This window comes from Ceratotherium simum, chromosome 17 (genome assembly GCF_057802395.1).
Source record: "Ceratotherium simum simum isolate JZ-2026a chromosome 17, ASM5780239v1, whole genome shotgun sequence".
NCBI lineage: Eukaryota > Metazoa > Chordata > Mammalia > Perissodactyla > Rhinocerotidae > Ceratotherium > Ceratotherium simum.
Genome location: NC_141916.1, coordinates 49,589,428 through 49,617,311, shown reverse-complemented (window position 1 = coordinate 49,617,311; position 27,884 = coordinate 49,589,428). Strand labels below are relative to the sequence as shown.

General features: G+C 40.3%; 1 protein-coding gene across 2 annotated transcripts; it reads right to left on the bottom strand.

Moving 5' to 3' along the window:
• Positions 1 to 368: 368 nt before the first annotated feature.
• Positions 369 to 26,591, bottom strand: YBX3 (Y-box binding protein 3). Of its 2 annotated transcripts, XM_004435368.3 has the most exons (10): positions 26,093 to 26,552; positions 22,260 to 22,323; positions 21,196 to 21,229; positions 17,584 to 17,673; positions 15,513 to 15,635; positions 12,396 to 12,599; positions 6,167 to 6,264; positions 3,869 to 4,040; positions 3,094 to 3,193; positions 369 to 939 (listed from the first exon to the last, which is right to left on the bottom strand). In XM_004435368.3, exons 1-9 carry the CDS (start codon positions 26,352 to 26,354, stop codon positions 3,128 to 3,130), a joined length of 1,113 nt encoding a protein of 370 aa, XP_004435425.2. In that variant the 5' UTR covers positions 26,355 to 26,552; the 3' UTR covers positions 369 to 939; positions 3,094 to 3,127. The 2 variants fall into 2 exon arrangements, with proteins under 2 accessions (XP_004435425.2, XP_004435426.2); XM_004435369.3 differs by lacking the exon at positions 12,396 to 12,599 and having other exon boundaries at positions 26,093 to 26,591.
• Positions 26,592 to 27,884: the final 1,293 nt, after the last annotated feature.

The following is a 27,884-nucleotide window of genomic DNA, read 5'->3' as shown; positions in this document are numbered from 1 at the left end:
AAAGACACACTTATACAGCACAGCAGCTAGTGTTGAAAACCTTGGGTTGGAAGTTTAAGGATGTTAGAACTAACTCCTTCATTAATCTAAAGGATGCTGTTAACCTAAATGCCACCAACCACCTGAATGAAGATTACTCAGGAGATTCAGAGTACCAAACCAACCATGCTGACTGCTGAACTCAGACGTGAACTGCATGTTCTCAAAGGAATCCCATTTCCTATGATCTCAAACGCATATGCCTACGTTTATGAAATAGCACTAATCCATCTTTACATGTGGCTTTGAGTTTACTATTAAGTGAATGAAGTGGGGGAAAAAAGACAAAACATATGCTAAGATAGGAAAACATACTCCAGTTATACATCTTTTCCTTTCAAAGATAAAAATTTTATTTTTGAGGAACTTTATACTGCACATTTCCAAAGAGAGTCACATAAGAAAGCAAAAATGTTATCCTCCCCTCATCCTAGAAATAAATAAGAAGGGCACAAAATTTCTTTTTAAATCATGACACTCGGAAGTTTAGCACCAGCATCCAAAATGAACAAAAAAGGAAAAAAAAGCATTCACTATATATTTCGGATTTCTTTGGTTGGGGTTCTCCCCCTGTGGTATTAATATTTCTTCTTTCAATTCATATTACCAAAACAGTAAAAACCAGGAAAAAATATAAACCTAGTGGTTGCCGAAACTGCGGAGGATGCTCTCTTATCTTCTGTGCAGGAATTTCCGGATCTCAGCTTGCTGGAAAAATCTGCTGACATTTTCCTTTTATAAAGTTGTTTGTTTCATAAAGAATAACAGTGAACATGCTAATGTCCACATCTTGGTTAGTGTTCCACTTTATTGCTTGGATGTTTCTTTGGTGTTGGTAAGGTCGTGGTCTGCTTTTTGCTTTGTTTTATTTTTTGAATGGTCATTAATTCTTTAGGTCACCTGGAAAAAATTAAAATCAAACTCATAAGGAGTGACAAAATGACCAAGAGCTAAAGAATAAAAAGGCAAAAATTATCTGTTTCAAGTAATTCAAAAAACAATGTTTATTTCAGAAGCTCTAAACAAATCTATACATGTTCTTCTTCTATAGATTAATTTAATACAAACTCTTACTTTTTGATAAAGTATTTTTATAACCCAGAAAATCAGTACACAACAGTAAAAATTTTGTAAAATTATATAAAAGAAAATTACCAACACAAAGCTTTTCAAATAAACAATACTATGGTATAATTCTTCATAATCATTTTAGTGGCTGCACAATATCTCCTAATATGAATATACCACAATATTTAGCCACTTTCCCAATGTTAGACAGATTGTAAATAGTAGAAATATGTACATATATATATATATATATTTTTTTTTTTTTTTTGCTGAGGAAGATTAGCCCTGAGCTAACATCTGTTGCCAATCTTCCTCTTTTTGCCTGAGGAAGACTGACCCTGAGCTAACAGCTGGGCCAATCTTCCTCTATTTTGTATGTGGGTCACCACCACAGCATGGCTGCTGACGAGAGGTAGGTCCGCACCTGGGAACTGAACCTGGGCCACCCAAGTGGACCATGCTGAACTTAACCACTAGGCCATGGGGCCAGCCCGCTAGAAATATTTTTTTGCCTCCTATGTTTTAGATTACTTTCTTAGGAACAATACCTAGAAATAATGTTACTAAATAAAAGGTTATGGCCAAATGATTGACACATAGAATTCTAAGTCAGTTAATACAAGCAAGTTTGAATGGGGAATTTCTTTCTTTTTTTTTTTTTTTGAACTTTATTTAGTTATTTTTCCCCCCAAAGCCCCAGTAGATAGTTGTATGTCATAGCTGCACATCCTTCTAGTTGCTGTATGTGGGACGCGGCCTCAGCATGGCCGGAGAAACGGTGCGTTGGTGTGCGCCCGGGATCCGAACCCGGGCCACCAGTAGTGGAGCATGCGTACTTAACTGCTAAGCCACGGGGCCGGCCCAGGGAATTTATTTCTATGATAAATTGTCCACGCTACCCAGAGATAAAATAGAATGTTCCCAGCCTAGCAAAAGCCTCCCTAATGGAAGGCTAATTTAAATCCCAAACCACTGCATATACAAGCAGACGGCATTTAAAAAGTAGGACCTTATACTAATCTCAAAACTATGAAATCTTAACATTTTATGAGTTTTACCATCTCTCGTTTTAAATAAAAGCTAATTCCTATTTATTTAATGAAAAGAGCAACAACCAAGAAATACTGAAAAATTAAAAGTCTCAGAAGTTATTATATGAAAAACCCAAAATGAAATCAACTAAGGCTTATAAATGCTTTTAAGACTGGTTCCATAATTGGGTCAGTCTTTTGAGTTACATTGCTACCTAAGTAAATAAAATTTCTAAGCTCTTTACAAGACAACAGAAAAAAGTAGGAAACAATGAAGACAACAAGCTAACCCTTGTGGAGAGGCTATTCTTTACTGTGCCCTGTGTAAGCACCTCACACGTGTTACCTCACTCAAGCTTTGCAACAACCCTCGTGGGTGCGTCTAGCTAGTATCCCCATTTCACCAGCAGCCAACATTACTGAGGCCGAGGGCAAATAAATTGCTCAAGATCACCCAGCAAATAAGTAGTAGGTCCTGCAATGGAGACATAAACCCGCTGGCTCTCACATATTATACTGCACTGCCTCAAAATAATGTTGGTTATCAAAGGGAAAAAGGAAGAAAAACCATTCTAGTTTATTCTACAGATCAGTCTGCTGTTAGTAAAATGAGGCCTTTGTCAGGCACTCTAAAATTATCAAATTGGCCACTAGGTGTCACAAAAGTAAAACTTTCAATAGTTTTCTTATGTGGTATTAATAGTTAAAAATTGTCTGTCTAGAAAAAAGAATCTGATCATCATTAACTCTGTCTGAATGTTTATGCCCCCAAAACCCAGCAAAAATAAGGTTAACCCTAGAGACAGTTAACCACCAAAACCGCTCTTTCTCCAGAATCCCAGTGGAGATAAGGGGTTGGCCCAGATGACTCACAGAACGAGGTCAGACTATTGCTGAAAAATTGATGATATTTAAAAGAAATATCAACTCAGGCCTGGGCTGCCCAAGCTCTTACCTGCTGATGGTGAAGGTGCCTGGGGAGCCTGGTGTTACTCAGCACTGCTCTGCTCGGTGGCTGGAGCAGGGTTCTCAGATGGTGCTTCACCTGCCTTGGTCTAAAACACAAAACAGAACCACACGCCAGAAATGAATCCATTCAGATGACAGTGGGAAGCTCAAGAAAAAAGGTCTCAAAAGTTGGAATCTTCCTGCCAATGAAGGTAAATCACTGTGCAAAATTTTAACTACTCAAGTATGAGGCAAAAATTAGTATCACAGAAGAATGGCCTCCAAATGGCAACTACACAGCACCACTCTCCGGAACAAAAAGTCTATGACATCCGATTGCTTTCGACACATGCTTAGAGGCAGGTTCCTCTCTATAAAGGCTGTCCTTTGTTTGGACAGCCCTAAAAGCTTTAGCTCTGAATCCCCATTGGTATGGATAACTCTCTCAGAGAATGCTGAATTAGTTGAATTCAAATATTTGGTTTGTGTTACGTGCAGGGCATACTCTCTCTCTCCTTCTATATATATGCATCTTAAGCAAAATGTTATCATACATAAAAATTTATATATAATACATATATGCTATTTTATATATATGTAAAGTGTTATATGTAAAATGTATCTATAAATGGTATTATAAATTACATTCTATATAAAATGTAGTATATATTATATATATATTTATAACTGGCAGTTATCAGACTATAAAACCACTCTTAGAATGGAATACCAGTTTCACATGATTAAGGACCATCTGGCAACATCCCTCTGGCTGGATATACCTCTTTGCCATCTTGTGAAGGAGCATTAGGAGGACGGGGGCGACGCCGATAGTTGTACGGGCGCCGGTACCCACGGCGAGCAGATGGCTGGTTTGGACCATTGGCTGCTTGTTGATTCTCTTTATCTTCAGCCTCTCCGACAGCTGGGGCAGGTCGTGGGCGAGGAGGGCCCCTGGAACAGAGAACACAAGAGAAAAGAGAACAGTGCAATGGGACTGAGGTCCTCAAGAACATAAGGTTTTATTTATTCTTAAAGATTAAAAGGGTCAGCCCAGTGGCGAGCAGTTCAGTGCCTGCGCTCTGCTTTCAGCGGCCCAGGGTCCGCACGTTCGGATCCCAGGTGCACACTGCTTGTCAAGCCATGCTGTGGCGGCGTCCCATATAAAGTACAGGAAGATGGGAGTGGATGTTAGCCCAGGGCAAATCTTCCTCAGCAAAAAGAAGAGGATTGGCATTGGACGTTAGCTCAGGGCTAATCTTCCTCACAAAAAAAAAAAAAAAGATTAAAAAGTCAAGTGATCCGTATTTATTGCTAGAATTATGCACGGGCTGATGCAGCAAATGGAACAAAGACTTGGTGGAAAAACCCTACTTTTCCATCATTTTCCCCCTTCAGCCGAACACCTATTTGTAGTGGACAAACACATACTGAACACATACTATGGTCCTACCAGGCACTTTGACAGGCACTGAGGACAGGAAAATAAAAAAGAAAAGTGGCCTGGTATCTGCCCTCCACAGAGTTTAGTAGAGACTAAGGGGATTAAATATGCGAAGAAAATTAACATCACTTACTACGTGCCAGAGCCCGTGCAGGTATGTTTGCACGTTAAATACTTAACTCAATGCTAATTCTGTGAGGTAGCTTTATAGCGAGAAAAGCAAGAGGTTTAGAGAGAATACCTATTTGATTGAACCATATGGGATTGCTGTTTTTATAGGTCAAAAAATGTCAAACACAGCTTTCCCAAGATCACACAGCTGGAGACTGAGAGCGCTGGGATTCACCATGAACTACTGTCTCCTCCCTGTTTTCATTAAGACATTTCTATGAAGTCTCTTTTATTTCAAAAGTCCTTAGTAATTAATCATTAGAATGATTATGTCTAAAATATCTAAAACTGGAATGAATCTTGTGAGGAAAAAGGACATAGAGTGGTACAAATCTTTTCCCCAAATAATATACTTACTCTCCTTTCAATAAACCCACACTGCCCAACTTCAAGGTGGTGTAGATGCCATTCAGGCATGAAGTTCTACTTTTTTCACTTCCCTCAAGAATACAGAAAAGGAATGGGAAGCCTCACAATAGAAAAAGCTTAAAAAGGACCTTATGGAGTCTAGCCTAATTCACAGCCTTCACAAGGGATAAAGCACAAATAAAATAACCCTCTCCTTCACTAATATTAACATCATTGGTAGCAATAATACCTAATGTTTATTGAGGGCTTATTATACCAGACACCATACTAATTATCTTAGATGCATTAGTACATTTAACCCTATTGACAATTGTAGAATGTTCCTCAATGTCCATTTTACAGACCTGGTGACTAAGTCTTAGAGAGCCCAGAAACTTGCCAAAGGAGATACAGCTACTAATTGCAGGGTGGGAATTCAGACACAGACAATTTGATCTGTAGCCTGACTTAACCCCTATACTACACTACCTAAGGTATCAGACTCTTCAGGATCCCAAATACTCTCTGGCATTCAATTCTTCCTCTATTTATAGCACTATCATTGAATTATCCATCAACTAATTTATTTCATTAAATACAATAAAAATTAAGTATGAATTATATCATGCAGGGCCAGCCCTGGTGGCCTACTGGTTAAGTTCAGAGTGCTCCAATTCAGCAGCCCGGGTTCGGATCCCGGGCGCAGATCTACACCACTTGTCTGTTAGTGGCCAGGCTGCGGTGGCAGCTCACGTAAAAGAATAAAAGAGGAAGATTGGCAATGGATGTTAGCTCAGGGCGAAGCTTCCTCAGCAAAAAAAAATAAAAATAAAAATAAAAATAAATAATTTATATCATGTAAAAGTTATGGAATACAAATAAGGTTTTGATACAGGGATAACTAAAAATTCTAATTCTTAAGTAGGGGGGCAATGTCACACTGTCATGTGAAAACATGTACTGCAGAATCCTCCAGAAAACTCAGGCATATAGCCAAAGCAGACACATCTGCTAATTATATAATATACCCACAAAACAGACCCACAATATCCTCATCCATTCTACCGTCGCTCACAGTCCTTCAACTGATCATTAGTTATAGGAAAATGTTACGTACCTACGGTACCTTGGGCGATAAGTTGGATTTCGATGAACTGGTCCCTGAAGTTGTGCTCCCTCTGGGACTCCATCCTTCATTTCTCCTATCTCACCAGCCTAGAAGAGGGCAATGAGAGCTGAAAATGAGCGTCATGCTACAGGACGTAAGAGACACAGAGCACACAGCTGCATTTGATGTTTTTTTAAAAGTAAAAACTAAAATGCTTCATTATAAAGCTGGGAACTCTCAACTATAACACAGAACTACTTACTGATTAGATCTTTGTGAATGATAGGAAGGAAAGAAAAACTCATTCTCACTAGAATAGTCTTTTGCCTTATCCCAGAGCACTTAATTTTATTTTACAATATTAATTTTTGTGTGTGTGAGGAAGATCAGCCCTGAGCTAACATCCATGCCAATCCTCCTCTTTTTGCTGAGGGAGACTTGCCCTGAGCTAACATCCGTGACGATCTTCCTCCATTTTATGTGGGGCACCGCCACAGCATGGCCTGACAAGCAGTGTGGCTGTGCCGCCCAGGTTGCGAATCTGGGCCGCCAGCAGCGGAGCGCACACACTTAACCACTACACCACGGGGCCGGCCCCTACAATATTAATTTAACATTTTGAAGTGTTCCACTAATCTCTTGAAAGAAAATCTATATTACAAAAGGAAATGGAATGATTTACTACATTTGAGCAATGAAAATCTTTTCAATCTTTTCAAACCCAAACCCACTAATTCTACAAATTACGTGTCCCCTCAATACCATTAATGGTTTCTGCATTCAAAAGTTCTCACACACCTCACAATGACAAGCCTTGCATCAAAATCTTAACCACACTTTCACTCCTGATTTCTTACTTTTACAATTTTTTCCTTTCATCTGTTTGCATTATTCATTACAGAATGTTAGACAATTTAATGTATAAAATTTTATTAAATTAATTAAGTAAATGTTACTTAAAATATACTTCCTTGATGATAAATTTTAAGATGGGAGAATAAAATTAACTTATTTAGAACTTCCAGGAGAGGAAAGAACAGCTAAAAACAAACAAAAAAAACCTTATCAACAATCTCTGAAATTCTTTACAATACAGCCACATCTCAACCTTCTTTTCTCAAAACTAATACCCCTTTCTCCTTCATATTTCACTAAGAAAAGCGAAGCAATCAGAAAAGAATTTCCACATCTTTTTCACTATCAAATAGCAACCTTCCTGCATTTATATTAATTTTCTTCTCTCTCATGACCCTGAATAAGTGATCTATGCTCATATCCAAAGCCAACCCCTTTTTCTCGCCTACCAGAGCACTTGAACACTCTATCCCTCCTTCTCTCCCTCCCTGTATATTTTTTCCCTTCTCTACACCATCATTTCCATCCAGGGATATAAACATGCTGAGACAGTACCTACCTTTTTCAATTTTTCTTATTATTTTGAAATAATCACAAAACTTACAGAAAGCTGGAAGCACAGAATCTAATCCTTAGATGCCATTCAAGTTTTGCCAGGTGTCCCAACAATGTCCTTAACAGCAAAAAAGGCCCATTGACAATCAGGCTTTGAATTTAGTTGTTTCTTTGTCTGGAACAGTTCTTTAATCTTTACTTGGCTTTCATGACCTTGACACTTTTAAAGACTACAGGCCGGTTATTTGGTAAACTATCCCTTAATTTGGGTTTTTTGGTGTCTCCTCATGATTTAGTCTATGCATCTTTGGTAAGGAAGCCACAAAAGTGACACTGCATTCTTCTCACTGCACCCTGTCAGATGGCGTATGGTTTCAATTTGTACCGTTACTGACCACGTTCACTTTAACAAGTAGTTAAGGTGGTATCTGCCAGGCGTCTCCACCATACATTTGTTATTCCCCTTTTGTAACTAATGAGGATTTTGTGAAGAAGTACTTTCAAAGTCTGTAAATATTCTATCCTTCATCAAATTCTGAATATATTCATTTATTTATTTATACCTGTGTAGGCTCATGGTTTTCTTTTTTATTCAATGAGTTATAATCTGTTACTATCATTACTGGCCAATGAGAACTCTTTCAAGCTGGCTCATTTCCTTTTGACATGTCTCCAACATTCTTTGAGTCCTTCCTTGCTTTCTGGAACAACAAGATGTTCCAGGCTCATATTGTACTTTCTCTGGCCCAGCTCTGAAATCAGCCATTCCTCCAAAGGAGCTTCTTTTTATTGGAGAACGGTATTCAGAAATGAAAAACTGAGGGCCAAGTATGCTCAATGCTATTAAGGGGTCACTGATTTCAGGCTATCTCAGTAGACAGAACTAAGGAGCACACACGTGCACACACACACACAAATATATGTGCACACACACACTGAGTTACACATATATAAATGCGTGCGTGTGTGTGTATGCATGGCGTATTTGATCTGCTCATCTAATGGCTTTAGGAGTAAGTTGTTGGTGAGGGAAGGGCTAAGGGAGACCAGGAGAACTCACTCAATGTAAAAACAAAACCAAATCAAATAAAAACCTCTCCCTAACCCCATATCCTCCTCCAGCTACTGCCCCATTTCTTTCAGTTCCTTTACTAAAGGAAAACACCACCACCATCACCACAGAAACCTCCTCCAAGGAGAATATAATATCTCTTCTTCCTCACCCTTTGCTCTCTCAAATTCATTCTAATCAGACCTTTGCCTCACCATACCACTAACTTCTAAGTTACCAAACTCAATAATCAATCCTCAGCCTAATTTCCTTTACTTATCAACAGCATTTAACACAGCATTTCCTTCATGAAATACATTCTCCCTATCTGATCCTTCTCACTGTTCTTTGCTAGACTCTCTTCATCTTCCTAATCTTTAACTGCTGGTATGCCCCAGAACTCAGTCCTAGGATCAATTTTCTACCCACACGCATTTTATAGTTAATCTCATCCTGCCCTGATGCCTTTCAATATTTTTTTTTTTTTGGTGAGGAAGATTCATCCTGAGCTAACATCTACTGCAAATCTCCTTTTTTTTTTCTATGTGGGACGCTGCCACAGCATGGCTTGATGAGCGAGCAGTGTGTAGGTCTGCACCCGGGATCTGAACCCATGAACCCCGGGCCGCCAAAGCGGAGAGTGCAAACTTAACTGCTATGCCACTGGGCCAGCCCCAGCTTTCAATGTTTTTATGCCTCCAAAGTTATATCTTCAGGCCCATTTCTCCTTTTCAGGCTCCCTTGGCCTTTGTACTTGCCATTCCTGCCCTTTCCCGGTACCTCAATGACTCGCTCCATTGCTTCATTTAGGTCTCTTCTCAAATACAGCCCCAAAGTTTGCCACCCACCTTATCTAAAACTACACCTTCCTCCCTTCAAGCCACTTTCTACCTCTTGACTCTGCTTTGTTTTATTTTTCTGCTAACCTGACATCTCCACTTGGAGGTAAAATTTAACGTAGGAAAAAGATCTCCAAATGATTTCCACTTCTCCCCCCAAATCTGATATTTCTTTAGTCTTCTTATAGTTGTTTAAATAAAAAACCACAGAGGTATTCTTTACTCCTCACATCAAATGCTGTCACTTCTATGTTTAAAACTGTTCCTACAGTCAGCTCTGGTGGCCTAGTGGTTAAGTTTGGCGCACTCCACTTTGGTGGCCCAGGTTCAGTTCCCGGGCGCAGACCTACACCACTCAGTTAGCAGCCACGCTGTGCCAGCGGCCCACATACTAAAAGAAATAGAGGAAGACTCACAGATTTTAGCTCAGGGCAAATCTTCCTCAGCGAAAAAAAAAAAAAACAACAACAAAAAAGCTGTTCCTAAATTTGACCACTTATCACTTTCATTGCTAGCACTTTAACCCAAGCCGAGATCATTTCTCCACAGGGCAAGTATAATAACTGGTCTCCCCACTTCTACTGTTGCCTCCTGTGGTCTAGCTTCCATAAGCAATCTGATTATCTCTTAAATGTTTCTTCCCTATTTAGACCCCTTACTGGCTTCTCATCACATGTAGAGTAGGTCAACAGTCCTTATCATGGTCTACCAGGCATGCCTGATCTGCCCTAAGATATCACCCTGATCTCACCTCCTACCCTCTCCTCTTCACACACACCATCCCAACCACATGAGCTTTCCTTTAGTTCTCTGAACAAGCAAAGCTGCTTCTTCCCCAGGAACTTTGATTCACAAAAAAAGACAGACAGAAACATGCATAAAGGATGCGAATGGGAAGAGCACAGGCAGACAGACTGAGGTTAAATTAAGCTCTACCACTTCTTGCCTGTGTAACCTTAGGTAAAAGTTGCTCATTTTTTTAAGCACTCAAGTCTCTTCATTTTTAACAACAACAAAATAAAGAAACCATTGTCAACTTCATAAAGCTGTAAGGAAGACTGAATAAGAATTGATTTCAAACATCTGCAACTTGGTAGATGCCAAACAATGTTGCTCCCTTTCCTCTATCACATAATTCTTTTCTCAAAGACTACAAATAGTTGATATTCACTCAGTCACCAATTCTACTTAATGTTCAAATACATAGAATTATCATCTTCAAAAAATGGAAGTCATTTGGTAACTGATGTATCATGCTATATTACACCTGGTACATAGGGAAATACTATTGGCCTATATATTATCATTTTTATCCTGCTGTGTCCAATGAATTTCATAGTTTTGTATATAACAGAAAATGTTGGCAAAGACATTTCTATTTGACCTCAATAATTTTTACCATCCTAGAGACCTCTCTATACTTTTAAGCCATTATACTGACAACCTTGAAGTAGCCTAACTAAATGGAAGAAAGTTTTAGGAATTTTCATTTGATGCTATTGGTTGGCTGAAGCAGACTTCTTAGTCACTGAACATCCAAACATGGTATATATTAGAACAATTCTAAGGAAAAACTGTTGAAGGAATCTTTTATTTCAGCTTTTACTTCAGATATGGAATGGGTAAGAAATTTAGCCCAACTTAAAACAACTTAATGCAGTTATGAGAATAAGCACATTTTTTCAAAATTAGTTTTCAACCAACTTCCACAAAAAATGTTCCAACATGGCACTGAAGAAGCACTTTGCTCTGAACCTTTAATTCCTAAGGTAAAACACACTTTATTTCAAACAATATGGAAAAAAATAATGTTCTCAAAAAATATGATACAAATGTATATGCTAAATATTAAGATTGATTACTTCAGGAAGGTACTAGTAATGCACTAAAAATAAATGTGTATTACAATCTCACTGACTCTTCCTGTTCTCACTTCCTAGAAGCCCAGAGTGCTGCGCTACAGAAAGCTACTATGCCTCATGTACCCAATCTCTCCATATATGTAAGTCTACTTGTTATTTTTAGCACATTTGTCAGGGACAGCTGTTAAAGAGTGGAAGGGAAAAAACAAGAAGCAATGTAGAAAGAACACTGTCATGCATGATGGGATAGGAGAAGGGTAGCAAAGAACAGACAGAACATAATGTTCAGTCAAAACACTTAGTAGAAAAACAAACAACAAAAACCAAGGACACTAAGAGGAAAAAGTTCTAGCTAGAGATAGCAAAAATGATGTCCTATCCCAAGTCTTCCAAGTTTCCTGGGAACTGCAAAGTTGGTATAAGGCTTATTAATTACTCAAGTTCACAACAGCCGTATCAGTATTTTGCAGTAAAAAAGGAGAATCCATCAATAATCAACAATCTCCACTCTACATTAGACTTTCTTAATAATCAACATGATCTCAACCGAATTAAGGACTTTATAGATGTTATCTACCCTGAGGCATTGTGCTAAAGTCTTTACCTTTGATTTAATCATCATAATCCCATAGTGAAGGCACATTATTAGCCCCATTTAATGGATGGACAAGTTAATCTCTCTAAAGTTTGGTTTTCTCAAAAGATCACAAATAAGTAGCAGAGACAGGATTCAAATCCAGGCCTGCCTGACTCCAGATTTCAAGCTCTTACACATAACATCTGTCTCTCTACTTTCTTTCTTTTACTGTTCCATAAACTAGAACTATCCATAAACTATCCACCAGGGTCCCCAGTTATAGGCATGGCTCCTGTGTGGTGCTTTTAGAAATGTTACTGGAACAACTGCTCTGAAAAAGCTGACTAAAGGCCTTGCCTCAGCTTTTGGAGTAACGGGAAGCCACAAGCAAGGTTTTATTTCCGGCAGCTGGTGTTGGAGGAGGAGGAGGAGGAAGAGGAGGCAGAGGAAGGACGGAAGGGTGAGGACTGCTGAAGAGAAGGCCCAGGTGCAATTTTACCTGCATTCTGTTGGGATGGGGAAAGACCCGTGAGCGACGGTCAAAGGTCTGTCCCACGTGGTAAGGCGGGAACCGCCGCCGGTACTGAGGGCGATACTGGGGGCGGCGCAGCTGACTCCGGGCCCCAGAGAACTGCCCGTCAGTGGCAGGGGGCTCAAATCCTTCACTGCTGCCGCTCCCTTCCTCCTCCTCCTCCCCAGCGTACTAGCGAAGCAAAGAAACAGAGATTCAGAAGAAGTTTCAGCAAGGAAAGAACCAAAGAATACCATTTAGGATGAATATCACCAAAAGAAAAATATCTCCCCAAAAGGAATAATCTGTTCTGCGATACAGACAAAACACATTTAACCCAGATTATCATGTGATTCCCTGGAATAAACTACATTAAGATTAAAGTAGACCTCTGCAGATAAAATACCAAGAGGCAGAAAAGCAAGAGCAATCAATCTACAATGAATTTAATAGTCACCTATTTAGAACTGATGAATATCAGTTGACCAACCACCCAAAGAACATTTACAAAGTTTATAATATTTAGCTCCACCAAACGTGTGTCTCCTGACATTTACCATCCACTGGGGCAAAGTCAAGAAGAAAACACATTTTGTAGTTATCACCAGGTTTATTCTAAGTGGTATACTTCCTGCAGCAGTTCTCCAAGTGTGGATGGGGTCTCTAAAACCCTTCCCGGGGTTATCGAGGTCAAACTATTCTGATAATGCTACTAAGATACTATTTGCCTTTTCCCATCTCATTCTCTCAAAAGTGTGCCGTGGGGTCTCCCAGAAGCTACAATGACATGTGGTCTCTTGGGGACTGAATGCAGAAGGAGCTATGAGAATCCAGCTGCCTCTTATTAAACCAGACATCAGAGATTTGCAAAAATATAAGGAAAAACCACTCTTCTCGCTCAATTTAAAAAAATACAGTTTTCATAAAAAATGTTACTTATATTTGCATGTAATGAGTTTAAGTCAATTAAATAACTTAAATTTCTGCTTTAATTTCTATCACAATAAATATTAGTAGATATAAACACACATAAACAAAAATGTTGGAATCCTCAATAATATTTAAGCATATAATGGGTCCAAACACCATAAAGTTTGAGAACCACTGACTTAAGTAATAGATACAGGCAGCTTCTAAACATAGGCCTTATTAACAAAGGGAATTATCGACTCATTTTATATTTTTTCCTGTATTTAAACTACTATATCACATACTAATATTTTTATATTAAGAAATATAAACAAACAGGCAAATATCCCTCAAAGAATTTTAGATTTCAAATTTTACTTTCAAGGGAGATATGCAAATGCAAAAGGTAGTCTTAAGGGAAGTAACTATAGTTTTTAAAAATGAATAAATTAAAAACTAACAAAATAATGACCCAGTTCTTTTAGGGATGAGGGCATTTAAGATTTAGAACCCTCCAGAACCAGCTGACATGGGCAACTAAATTCCCAAAGAGGAAAACCTTCAACTATAGCCTCAACTAGTCTAATTTCAGAAAAATCAAGCCATTCTACATTTCATAAAGCTGTATCAGACATGATCCCCAATTATGTAAAGAGTATTAGCATAAAAAATGTTCACCAAAGTATTAAGTGTGAAACTGCATAAGTTGTTTTTCTTGTTAGGCTTTTCTATATCTTTTTGAGTTTTATACAGCCAAATCTTTCACTAGGAGTTTTCAAAATTAAGAATAAGGGCACCACCATCGCCAAACATACTCTTGAAGATACTCAATAAGCAGTCAGGACTTAAAGACATAACAACAGAACACCTTCATTCATGTATACTTTCAGCATTTTGACAATTTTATTTCTAAATATCATTTACACGCATGACATCAGAATTTCCAGCCCTCTGAGGAGAAAAGTCTTTAAAGGAAAATTTTTCACTGAAGGTTTTCTACCACTTTTACTTCTGAATCAACCTAGGAATCTAATTAATCAGAATTAGGGCTCCATGAATCTCATGAACTTGGAAGAGGTGACATGATGTGGTACATGCTAAGGTAGTTCATTCCCTTCTCCCGGCCCCTGCACATATTATTATTAAAAATCAAGTAGGATAAGCAAAACATGGGTAAACAGAAGAGAAACATATAGAAACATAAAAACAAGGTGTCATAAGGAATCCAATAAAAATCTATTCGCACAGGGTGTGAAGATGATAAAATGAAGAGGAAAAGCATTTAGGTAAGCAGAAGGATATAAATCTATCAAAGCACAGCCATTCTCAATCTGTAGATATTTTATTCTGGTGAGATTTTTCAAAAGTTTTCCTTGGATAATAAAAGTAGCCACAATCCTGTGCTCACAAAGCATGTTGAGTTTTATTCTATGGTGCTGATCCCATCTACTAACTCTAGAAACATCAAAATGATTCAAATCTAATAGGATCCTCAAGACCACAAATGAATGGGATTCTTTTTGAGTGCCTTGAGAATACTTTAAATTGAGCCTCCTAAAAAAGCTCCAGCCAGACTTGGTTTTAAATCTTTTCATCTGGATTGGTACCAATCTAAAGAACTAAAAATTTGGAGAATTACTTAATACTTCTCTACTTTAAAACAATGGAAAAATGCTATGCTAAATGAAATAGCTACTTAATCAAGGGAAATTATTTAATACTTTTGTGGCCAGCACTGTTTATTGCCTATTCCTGAGCTATTCCCCATTCTTCCTTGCCAACAAAACACCGGTTTTCTTAAGAGGTCAACACTGCCAGTGCCAAGAGATGATCAACAGGTTTAAGCCAATTACAGACAGCCCATTCCCCTTTGCCAGTGAATGCCATATGACTAGGTTCTGGCCAGATAAAAGCCTTTTTGACAACCTTGGCATAGCCTACTTTAATTAAGTCTTCTTGTGACAAGATAATTAAATGTCTATTACTTGCAGCCAAACACATAAAAACTGATACAAATTCTGAATGGCAAGTTTCCAATGAGGCTACATGGATAAATTCTGGGCACTAAAAATTTCCCATCCAAAAAAGAAAATCACTTTGTGTCCCCAGAAGAAGACACAGCATTTATCTGCTCCAAGTATGTACACTTAATTTTAGATGTGAAAATTCTTTCAATCACTGAGAGAGACGACATACATTACGGGGAGGTCCACGGCGTCTGCCATAGTAGCCACGTCTGTAACGGCGCCGATCAGCAGCATAACGGCTCCCTTCTACAGGAACTCCATCTGGCCCGGTCACATTGGCTGCTTCTGCACCCTGAGAAAGAAAATAAACAAAAACGGCCTCAAAATTAAAAAGAAGCTAAACTAAGCCCAAAAAACAGCCTTAGCCAGCCAAAGTGTTAGAGACTGGCAGAACATACTAACAATTCCTATTGTGACCTCAAAAACACATCCAAGTTTCGGGGCCGGCCCGGCGGCACAAGTGGTTAAGTGAGCGCGAGCACCCCGGGGTTCGCCAGCCCCGATCCCGGGCGCGCACCGACACACCACTTGGCAAGCCATGCTGTGGTGGCGTCCCATATAAAGTGGAGGAAGATGGGCATGGATGTTAGCCCAGGGCCAGTCTTCCTCACAAAAAAAAAAATCCAAGTTTTAATAAGGTGAGCAAGGTGCTTGATGTCCTAAATTAAATATATACGATGTAAACTTTGCCTTCTTATTTGGTTATAGTAAGTTCAAGAGCAATATGTACCCCTTTAATGAACATAAACTGGTAAATATGATGCAACCGTAAAAGAAGTAATGCTAGATCAGGAAGAATATTCCTCAATGGAAAATAACTGAGATAATGCTATCTTCCTAGAAAATGTTGAAACTTAACGTTACTCTAAGTGGTACTAGGAGAATCTCTATTCATGGGCTCACGTGGCCCCTGTCCAGCACTGAGTTACTGAGAGTGAAACTTCTCCCATCTTGGCAGCAATAGGAAAGAAGGGTCCCTGATTTAGTAATACATAGTTTCCACACATGGAGTCCCTCTTTCGACCTCCCTTTTATCCTTGAAATAGACTTAGCATTCTTATTCTCATATGGACAAATGGATAAAATAATGCTTCAAAAATATAAAAAATTCGGAGGAGATTCAAAAGAGTGTATTTCATACTCTACATCCATTTGTAAAACCTCGAGTTCTGAAAACATACAGAGGTAAAACCACCCTGGCAAAACAATATTTTAAGAATTGGATGGGATATTAGAGATCATTACAGGCCAGCATTGGCTGGGAGACGATTTGAAACACCAAGAGACTTGCAAGATACTCTGGGGATCACATTGGTAAAGGTATCATTTAAATTTCTATATTAAATGATATAAAGTGTTTTTCTTTTAAAATAAAACAGTTTGGGAGCCACTAAGAATATGGACCATGGAATAGCGTGTATGTATGTGGAAAGAGCACATGTTTGGGAGTTAACTAGTCACTCACTCAGTTAGTTTATAATTCAGCTACCATCATTAGCTATACCAAATATGGCTTTAAAATGTTTTTATTCTTATTCTATGCTGTTTTACTGATAGCTATAACAGATTATTAATTAAAAACAAAGCATAAAGGACATTACTAATATTGGAATTAAATATCGAACAGCAGAAAAAAAATTCTGTAGATGCACTTCAAAATGATCCATTAGCTTCTTGGGTTGTTCTTCATCTGAACCAAGTTGTGATACAGTCTGTCAGGATGCCTTCAGTTTTCCCAAATCCAAGCCAAAGAGAAAACACAATGATCATATTCAATTTGATTCTTATTTTATTGAAATTAAAACGTTCTTTATCGTGAATTATTTGTGCAGAAGTGCCTACACATCACAGCCTGAAAATTTTATTTTAATAAAAAGAAATCTTTTGCCCCACAGCAGCTTTTTATCTATTTTTAACACTACAAAACAGTTAAATTTTTATCTACACTTGAATATACATTTGGTACCAAAATACAATATGTCATTTTAAATCTTGAGAAATTAGTTTTTCCTTTCATAATTAAATAGGGTTCATCATTTACTAAAGGAAAAATTAAAATGTTCTTTTATAATATATCAAAGAATGTTTATAATGACATTCAATAATGGAAAATATTTCTACTTAAAAGTCACTTTTTCCTGTCATACAAAAAATCCAAAGTAATGTGAATTCATACCATTTACTTTGCAAGAAAACTCTGTGCCAGCACACTTTGATACCCAACCACAATCTTCTCTCACCTTCTCTCCTTCAACCACATCAAACTCCACAGTCTCTCCATCTCCTACGCTGCGCAGATATTTCCGTGGGTTATTCTTCTTGATGGCAGTCTGTCAAGAGAACAGAAAATTCTAAAGGAAGTATATGTCAATATTGGCCACAGATTTCATCACTTTCAAGTTTACTGGGTATTTGAAGAAACCGTTGACTATTATTACTTTTCTAAATTATTCTCCTACTAACCTGGATCTCCAAAATAACAACAACAAAATAAAATAAAACGAACAAAAAACAGTATAAAACTATGTTCCACATTACTTTCTGGATTCATGTTACCCTTCAAAATTCATCGTGGTAGGTGTATTAAACAGAATGTGTAGTTATGACACCTGTTACAGCCTGATCACCTAGTCATGATATTGGACATCAGTCACACCTGCATGTTTCAGTCAATGACGGACCCTCTATTCGAGGGTGATCTCATAAGATCGGTACCATACAGCCTAGCAGGGCAGTAGGCTACACTATCTAGGTTTGTGTAAGTACTGTGAGGGAATGAAGAAATTCTACTCTATCCTTCTAGGTTCTTCTGGCTGGTCTAAGAATTAAATTGACATGAGACAGCTTTACAGGAGGAAAAAACAGAAGTTTAACAACATGTATACATGGGATAAACCCAGGAAAACCGAGTAACTCGCTAAAATGGCTAAAGCCTTCACCTTAAACACCCTCCTCAGCTAACGACAAAAGAAGTCGTGGGGGGTGGGGAGAGTCAGGGACTTCAAAGGAAAGAAAGCCAGTTCACAGGTCAGTGAAAAGGAGCAAATGTTTGAAAAACAAGTGTTTGGCCACACAGAAATAGAAAAGCACAGAGGGGAGCCCAACAAACGGGCTTTTCTAGGTTCCTCCCTGCCTACCCTCTAGTTCACGTTATGCAAGGGGAGAGCTTACTTCCTGAGACAGGTTTGTAACCTGAATTCTTTTAGACAGTTAAGGGGGAGATAACAAGAAAAACTTTCTAAATCTTTTGTTAAAAATAATCAGCCTGGGGCCTGCCCAGTGGCACAGTGGTTAAGTTCACCCATGCTCCACTTCGGCAAGGCGGCCCGGGGTTCGCAGGTTTGGTTCCAGGGCATGGACCTATGCACCATTTATCAAGCCATGCTATGGCAGGCGTCCCACATATAAAGTAGAGGAAGACGGGCACGGATGTTAGCCCAGGGCCAATCTTCCTCAGCAGAAAGAGGAGGATTGGCAACAGATGTTAGCTCAGGGCTAATCTTCCTCACCAAAAAAAAAAAAAATCAGCCTAAAATAATCCTCATGTTAAACTGACACATTTCAAGGTGGCAAATTTTGTTCCCCTTCAGTACACTCTATGATGTTTGCACAACGACAAAATAGCCTAACACACATCACAGAATGCACCCCTGTAGTTAAGTGACACGTGACTGTATTACTTCCCTCAAACTCTTAAGAGTCCGAGATTCAGACTGCAGCTCCATCAGTAGGTGGGAAAAATGCCTTCATGAAATCTTACACACAAACACACTAGCAGACATTTTAGGAATAAAGATTTCTGTAGACAAGAGAAACTGCTAACCTCAAAAGGAATTTAAAAATGTTTGAAGGGAAGGAGGGATGATGAAGAATAGAAAAAATGGAATTAAAAAATGCCAAGGGGATCAATATTCCTGATAGAATGTACAAAATGACCTCAAGAACCAAAAGAGTACTGATAATCTGACCTCTTCCTCCCCACTCCCCACCCACTTTAGGGATGAGGAAACATGAGGCTCATAAGTGATTTATCTGAAGGCATCAAGACGCAGCCTGGGGGGGCAGGGGGGGCAGGGGGGGAATTCACATCCCTGTACAGTACTGTATTTATGTGATAGTCAATATTTTTCCCATCACACCATTCACACGTCAACTCATCCCTACACCTTCCCTGATAATACACGAAAAGGTTAATGAAGCTGTCATCCTGCATTAAATATCTGCACCTAAAGATCTGCTTATCAATAGGCTTCTCTTCTTCAACCAGTGGAAGGGAGAGAATCATTCCTGCAATGAATTTCCATTTCTCTAGCTGGTATCTCTAAACAGTCAAAGGGGCTCTGAGTTTCTGTGGAACTAGGTCAACCTTATTTTATAAAGCGATTAGGCATGTGTAATCCAGCCCTTCTCTTACTCTGAGTAGGAGGGAGGAAAATAAAAAAAACAACGAGCCAATAGGGCAGAGACCTCACCCACAGAGGCAAAAAGCCAGTTCAGGACAGGATACATACACACGCAGTCTGAAGAGTCAGCCATTCCAAAAACAGCCCCTCCCTGCCGGCTTGTTCCTTTTTTCCTGTTAAACTGGGCAGGCCTTGACACATAGAGGTGACTCACCACACAACCTCACGGGGCTGGAATCAGGTCATACACTCACAGGCTAAGGAAGCTGGCCACTGGCACACACACTTCTGAGGTCCCTAACTCCAGCAGTCGCCCAACGGGGAGCTCTTACCCCAAAAAGTGTGCTAACCTCCAGGTATTATAAACAACACTTCCTTTCAGTCTGCTCTAACATTAAGTCACTGTATCTGAACAAAAAAGTCCACTCAAATTATCTAGGTACAGCTGAAATATATCCAGTCAAGCAGAAATATAAATGACAGGAACCACAATTAGAGAGCTCACTCTTAGATATCACTGTCTCCATCACCACACCCACCTCGATACGCACACAAACCTAAACAGAAGGAAACAAAAACCCAGAAAACCAGATGCTTGCCCGAGCCCAGCAGGTAAAAGTGCTGGTATTAGTATCTGCCGCTATACTTCCCTGTGGTTACACGCTAAGAACACGTACATATTTGAGATAATTCACTGAAAATCAAATATACAAAAAGAACAGTAAGGGTTGGTATTCCTTCTTTTAACCTATTTTGTAAAGCAAGTCAGGATACATAATAATAGAATAAATAACATCTAGGATAATAATGTAAAGAAAGACTGAGATACCTGTAGCAGAGAAACCCGTGTTTTCCACATCTTACCTATTTTCTCCGTTTCCTTTCATTCTGAGGGAATGCGGGCCTTCTGACCTGGACATGTGCTAACTGTGGCTCATTGTAACAGGAGTCAGGACTATCCTGGGAATGGGGAGTTTCCTCATGTCTTGGATACACACACCCTAACCATCTGCTTCGCTGTGCTGTTTACTTCAAGTTAGAGTTGCTCTCATAGAGGAGCTTTAACCAATACCCATTCGGGCAAAAGCCAGATGGGTTCTAGCCAAACACTAAGGAGGAACCACAAGGTCAGAATAGGATGCTGACATGGAAAGAAAAGGTTTTTTACTAAGGACTCAAAGGCTTTAAAAATTAGTAAGTGGTCTAACTGAATATCAATTCATTCAACTGCAAAAATAAAAACTACTCGAAAACAGTTAATATCATGGGACAGAAGAGCTTATCTGCCAACCTTAAAACGTGGAATTGAACTCTCTTGCCAAAATAAAATCACCAGAAAGAGGTCAGAGTAGAATAATTTATAGGACTTCATTTTCAGAAAGGGAAAACAGCAGATTACAGACACCTCTCTCCTCACATAGCAAATGTAACATTTATTATCCCGCTTACCTGATGTACAAATACATCTTCTTTGGTGTCATTTCTGTTGGAAGACAAAAAGCTCACAATTAAAGGTATTAAGTACATGGAAAACTTATAAGAACAGATGTTTTATGAGTTTAAATCCAAGACCTCAAAATACAACATAAATTCTTGTTTATCCTCTAAACTTAATTCAGATGCCTAGAATCAATCCTTGTTAAAAACTTCCAAACCCGTGAGATACCCACCTTACTCCCCCATGTTACCACAGGGCTTAGATCCAAGCATGCAGATTCAACACGCAGAAATACCCCTTTCCTCTCATCTCCTTCTAAATCACATGGCATGTAATCAGAGCCCCAGACATCCCTCCCAGCAAAAGCAAAGCAAGACAGTTAAAAGGATAGGGCACAGCTGTGAACTAGGCTCTCCTTACACTGAAACCTAAAACAGTCCCCCCACCGCCACCCTGCCCTAGCTCCCCCCTACCCCCAACAAAACAGACAAGGAAGAAATTGGAGGAATTTTTTAAGTGTGGGGGTGGGGGGAATGGGGAGGGGGGGAGAGAGAGCAAAGAAAAGGACGACATCATGTAAAAACATCATAATATTCCCAATGGCTTGCAGTTGCTTTCTCATTCCTATATGGTTAGAAGTTACCACGGTTTAAAGAAAACACTACGGTATCTACACAGGACTTGGAGTAGACCTGGGTTACAGATCCAGCTCAATTACTCACTAGTTGTATGACCTTAGGAAAGTTGCTTAACCAGTCTAAGATTCCATTTCTCCATCTGTGAAATTATGGTTATGGGCTCAATTATCCTAAAGCCCTTCCCATTTCGGATTTATCTCCCTCCTCCCCCTTTTCTTTTAATGATTAGGTTTTATAAAACAAGTTATTTATCAGTATTCTGGAAATGTACTTTAATTAATATTTAATGACTAGTAGCTTAGAAATGAGAATATTTACAGTGCCTAGAAATCTTAAAACTTCCACAAGCCATTAATAAAGTATGTAAGGATTTGTAACTGCTGGTGACACAACATAAGTATGTATTTAAAACATGTAGAGATAACACACACACATACCGATTTATAAATCCATATCCATTTCTGACGTTGAACCATTTGACAGTGCCAAGGACTTTGGTGGCTAAAATAGGATTAAGCAGATAGATTAGTATCTGACCTACAAAGAGATAAAGCTCATATCACTAAGGTCTTGAGAGCATTATATAAAGCCTAAACATACCTGGGGAAACCATTAAAAGCTTAATTCCAAAATATTTTAGGAAAAAAAAATGAAGCAAGTGAAGATATCATAAGGAATACTTTTCAGAAGACTAAACCTTTCTTCCTTGTAAAACTTTTCATTAAAGTCATAAGATAAGGAGTGGTCGTAAGTCTATACAATTCTGTAATAATTAAAATTGAGAAACACTGTTAAAGGAAAAATAAAAATAATGCTCTGTAAGACTAAAGTTTTAACAAAGAAAAATTTTTAAAGTGCAAAAGAAGGGTCACAAGGAAAAAGAATGTAGGTAGATGAACAAAATAAGTACCAACAACCTTAACACATCCTTTCACACTTTGAAATATTAGGCAAACTTCAATAAGTGAAATAGTTGCTCCTTGTTAACAGCTAATCTACAAAGACATAAAGTTACTTGTCTAGTTGCCAGACAGGGGCCTATCGGAGGAGTCAAGCGTAATAATAGAACTGATGCTCTCAATCCAGTTCTGTACCCACCACCCTGAGATGTGATGCAACAGGCCTTTTCAAACCACAGTGATGCATTTGGGCTTCTGTTTCATTGTTTACTCTACTCTCTGCAGTTGGTGGGAATCAAACTCAGCATTTCTATAAAATCCTCCTCTCTAACTTGATTACTGTCTCTACTTTCCACCACGAGTAGGACCATTTCTGTACAACACCAGATTTTAACAGAATTCAAGAGAAGGAATCTAAACAGTCTGGTCATATAACTAGTACTTTTTAGATTCATATTTATTTCAGTCATCAAGCATGATTTGAGATGACTTCTTTGAATCAATTATGAATGCCAAATTCAGTACGTCTAGGAAATGCCTATGTCTAAATTCAGGAAATGCATAAAGCAATCATCAAGACTCAATGAAACAGGAAATCCTACAATAGAGTACCTTAAAAAAATGCTTAGTAGAGAATGAAAGTAACAATTAACATTAATCCATGTTGCCTCTCTATGAGACACAAAGTTTATAATTTCTAAGGATAAACAGTAAGGATTCAGTTTTTAAATTCAAGACTAAAATAGTAATTAGGAATTGCTTTGTTGTGGGCAGGGTTACTTCTGAGTTTTGCTAGACTGATACGCTTCAGAAAGTATTTTAGCTCTCTTTGTAAAAAGAAAACAAACAAACAACTCTTTATGCCCCCACAGTCATTCAGTCCACCATTGACTGAGCAATCTGCAGCTCTATTTCCAAGGAAGGAAGGTCTCTCCAATCAAGAGATTAAACCACTGGAATCTTCACTTCTAGGCCACTCTAATTAGAGCAGCAGGGCAAAGAAGAAAAAACATTTTATGTTTTAGATTAAAATGTCAACAAAAGAGGCCTGTTTTTGACAAATCATATGCTTTTAAGTCACACATTATTTCAAAAGACATGCTTTTTGCGCCTCCTTTCATATGCCCCAAAATTAATGACCTAGGAAAATACAGGGATAGGAACTGTTTTCAACTCATTTTCATACAGTTAATGTCTAGCACTGTCAAAGGAATAATCTTGATTAGAAGGGCAACTCTAATATAACAGGAAAAAAGATGAAAAATGATTTTCAAGTTTAACTTCAATCCAGGCTGAAGGTTATTTTTACTCCCCAATGTAGTTTTAAAAAATTTCCTAATTCTACAAATATTTCCATTGACTTCAAATAGCCAAACACATTTATGCACACTTCCTGCTTTAAAACCACAAACTCATTTCACATACACAACAGGGGAAAGGGGAACAGAGGAAGACCATAAGGCTTCCACAATGTTCATTAGAAGGGAAGTTTTGTTTCACTCAGGTAAACTACTTTCCCTGGCCTATGGGAAAGTTAAAAGACAGTTTGTAACGGGAGAATCCAAAACCAGAATTCCATCTCAGTCAGCCCTGTGCCTGGCACATTTTAGGCACCCGCGTGTTTGTCTGGCAAAGGAAAGGAGATGGCAGAACACACTGGACAGAGACAGTGTTGAAATGTCATGTAGAAGGCTGCCCTTCATTTTGAGAGTCCGAGTTACTGTGGAAAGATGAAAGACCTCCAGACTCATCACCAGGGATGTGGTAGAGGCTGAATAACAGTTGGTGGTTGAGGAAATGAACTTTATCTGTTTCTTTCATCTTTAAAAACATCTGCTTTAGTTTAAAATCCAGAAGTTTAGTTTAGATCCAGAAGGGTAAAAGGATCAAGTGAAAAACTGCAAAATTTCCTTTATACAAAAATAAATTATTGCTAAGAACATTTGTTAACACTATGCTGGATAACCCAAAATTGTCTCTATCAGGCATTTTGCATGGAAGTGTTCCAAGAAACACTTGTTGGAAACAACATCACAATACAAATACTGAGTAGATTTAAGCGATTTTTAGTCCAGCAAAATGAGGGCTACATTGTTTCTTAACCCACACAGGTTACATCTAACATGTTATTTGGCAGTAACTGAGTAAAAGCCCTGGAAAAACAAAACAGGGCTGTCCAGGTGGGGAACATGGAATAGTATTAAACTTCCTTCACATTATTCTCTCAATTTTCCTTCTAGAAACTTGGGCAGGTAAGGATCAGAGAGATGGAATACAACCCACCCAAAATACTGAGACTTTCTCTGGAGTATCCAGCACCATTCTCTTAACTTTCCCGTTTAAAAGAGAAAAAGTGATACACACATTCTTCAGAGAGCTTATTCACCACCCACCTGCTTTGTAAGCCTCAAGGCCTCACACAGGACGTTACTTAAGGAGAGACCGCTGAAAAATGTGACAAACCCAAACGACCACAGAAACCCTTTCTAATGCTCTGCCTCCAAAACCTGAACTTCTCATCTTCCTGTTTCCTTTCCTAAGTTACAAGTCCCAAGATAACGATGTTTTGAACAAACGTCACACCCACACTCCCAAGTTTTTTCAGCTGCTCCACCAAGTGCGTTCCCACAGTTTAGGGAGAAGAAAACGTGTAGCGATTGCTACACTGAATGCTTCTCTGCGCCAGCAGTGGATACAGAGAGGGAGGAGGACGTGGGACCGAGACCCAAGTTTCCCAGAGAGGATTGCAACACCTCTTTGCCGGCATGTGGCAGACAGAAGCATGGCGTCTTTCCCATGCCCATGTGGGAAGGGCGTCAGGGACAGACACCTGAGCCCTCCCAGCAAGAAGCCTTTCCACGTTTCCCTCCCCGTCTCCTTCTAGGGCCTGACTCTTCCCCAAAGGAAATCCTCTCCTCACCCAAATCCTAACCAAGGACTCCAAAGTCCCTGTCCCACGTGTCTGTCCCTCCCCTACATCCACATCCATCCCTCCCTTGGGTCCCCTCTCCAGACTGCCGCTCCTTTCCCCTTCAGACAGAGGGACAGAGGCATTCTCTACTAGGGAATGTGCGACACTGCCTGCCTAAGTGACCACAGTTAAGACCCCCAACTTGCCGGGCCAGGCCCAGTCCCAGGCGGGACGCGCCCCGGACGGCGAGGAGCGCAGGGCGCCGCGCGCTCACCTGGGAGCGCCTGCAGGACGGGCGGGCTGCGGCCACGGCGCCGGGGACCCGAGGTCCCCGGGGACCTCGCACTGTCAGCTGCCCCGGCCCCGGGGGAAATGCAGCGGGGGCTGCCCACACGCGCTCGGCGGCCGGCTGCAGCCCGCCCCGCTCGCAGCAGCCCCTACCTTCCCAGGCCTGACTCACCGAGAACTTTTTTCTCCGCGTCCTCACTGCCGGCGGGGGCCGAAGAGGCGGGGGCCGCGGTGCCCGTGGCTGCGGGGGCCGCGTCCCCGCCGGGGTTTCCTGCGACCAGGGCGGCGGGCGCCGGGGCCGCGGCCTGGGGCGCGCCGCTGCCCACCGGGCTCTTGGGCGCGGGGTCCTGGGGGGCCGCGGGGGCCGCCTCCGCCGGAGCCTGCGGGAGGGTGGTGGTGGTGGTGGTGGTGGTGGCCTCGCCCGCCTCGCTCATGCCGCCTCGTCTGCTCTCACTCGGGCGCCTTGGTGGCGGTTGGTCGGCGGTTAGCGCGGCTGGCGGTCGCGGCGGCCGGGGCTCGCTCTCGGGGAGGCCGGTGCGGATCGCGCGGCGCAGGCGGCGGCCGAGGTGGGTCTCGCGGCGGAGGCGGCTCGAGCTCTCGGGCTGCGCGCTCGCTCTTGGGCTCCTCGCTCGATCTTACTGCCCCAAAAATGGCCCCGCACAAGTTTTTCTAGGCGGCGCACCGGCCCGGGAGGGAAGGGCGGGCGAGGGAAGAGGGTGGAGAAAGTTGGCTCCCGAGTTGGGCATCGGCTTCATTAGCATTTAAAGGCGCCTGATGCCCTTTCCCACCCACCAGTCCGCCCGGGACGGGGGCGCAGGGGCCGAGTTGGCGAGTCAGGGAAAGCAAGGGTGCGTCTGAGGTTTGCATTGTGATCTGGAGTTTTCTGAGCTAGCGCTGCTGTCCCTTTGTTGGAGCGCGGCAGAGGGGCTCTCCCTCCTCACGACATCTTGACATCAGAAACTGACCTTTAGGAGAGGTAAAATAGGGCATCCAAATTTCGCTGCGCTTCTCTCGCCCAAACACTTGTGTTTAAATCCTTTGTATTTATTCATTCAACATGTGTGAAGCACCAGAAACTGTGATACAGCAGTTAAGATCTTACGACTATTTGGCTACTTACTCCTGAAAGATAGTTTACGGATTATTTAGTCTATAATCCACAGATGAGGAATTGAGGTCCAAACCTCGGAGAACTCATGTAAAAAGAGTTTACACCAATTTAACAGCAACAAATAATGAGCTGTTAATATGTATTTGATACTGAAACAAACCCGAATAAATCCACATCCTACCTTCTGCTGCAATTGCCTCTGCCAGCTGGTGAAGGCTTAATTAAGCAACGGAGCCCTCTTAGCCTCAGGAATGAGAAATATAGAGACCCGGATCACCCTATAAACGTTTTCCCATTTGAAGAGCCCACAAGGCCTTTAGAGAATGGACTGGATTATGCTAAACACATGGCCAGAGGGACTGTGACCGGTAGCCAAGAACTCCTGGAATACAGGACTATTTGGTGTTCGCCTCTAGGGTCCAGACAGACCTAGGTATAAATTCTAGTGCTGCTCTTCGTTAACTTGGGCTAGGAATACTACGTCCCAGAGTAGGTTTCCTCGTCTATGAGAGTTTCTGAAAGGTGCTATGGAAAGTAGATGAGATTATTATATGTAACTGCAGTGTCTGGTCTAACAAAAGATCCTTTTTTTCATTACCTATTCTACTATACCATTTACCTATTTTTTTTTCCTGGAATTGTCTGTTATGTGACTGCATCAAGAAGGTAGCTATCAAGTGTAATTCATCATTGTATCCGCACTGGTTAGCACAGTACCTAGCATAGAGCTAGAACACAGGAAATGTTTATCAATGAAAACAAGCAAACAAAAAGACCTCTCCAAACTCCATTACTTATCAACACATTCATTATCAATAATTATGAAACTATCCTGTCTTATTACTTTCTTATT

What these genes read in the sequence shown, in the direction of transcription:
- YBX3 (XM_004435368.3), bottom strand. Translation starts at nt 26,354, where the DNA reads ATGAGCGAGGCGGGCGAGGCCACCACCACCACCACCACCACCACCCTC. An exon ending in GGATATGGATTTATAAATCG is followed by an intron (nt 21,230 to 22,259) that starts GTATGTGTGTGT and finishes GTCTTCCAACAG; the next exon opens with AAATGACACCAAAGAAGATG. An exon ending in CCCATCCCAACAGAATGCAG is followed by an intron (nt 6,265 to 12,395) that starts GTAAAATTGCAC and finishes GCCCTCTTCTAG; the next exon opens with GCTGGTGAGATAGGAGAAAT.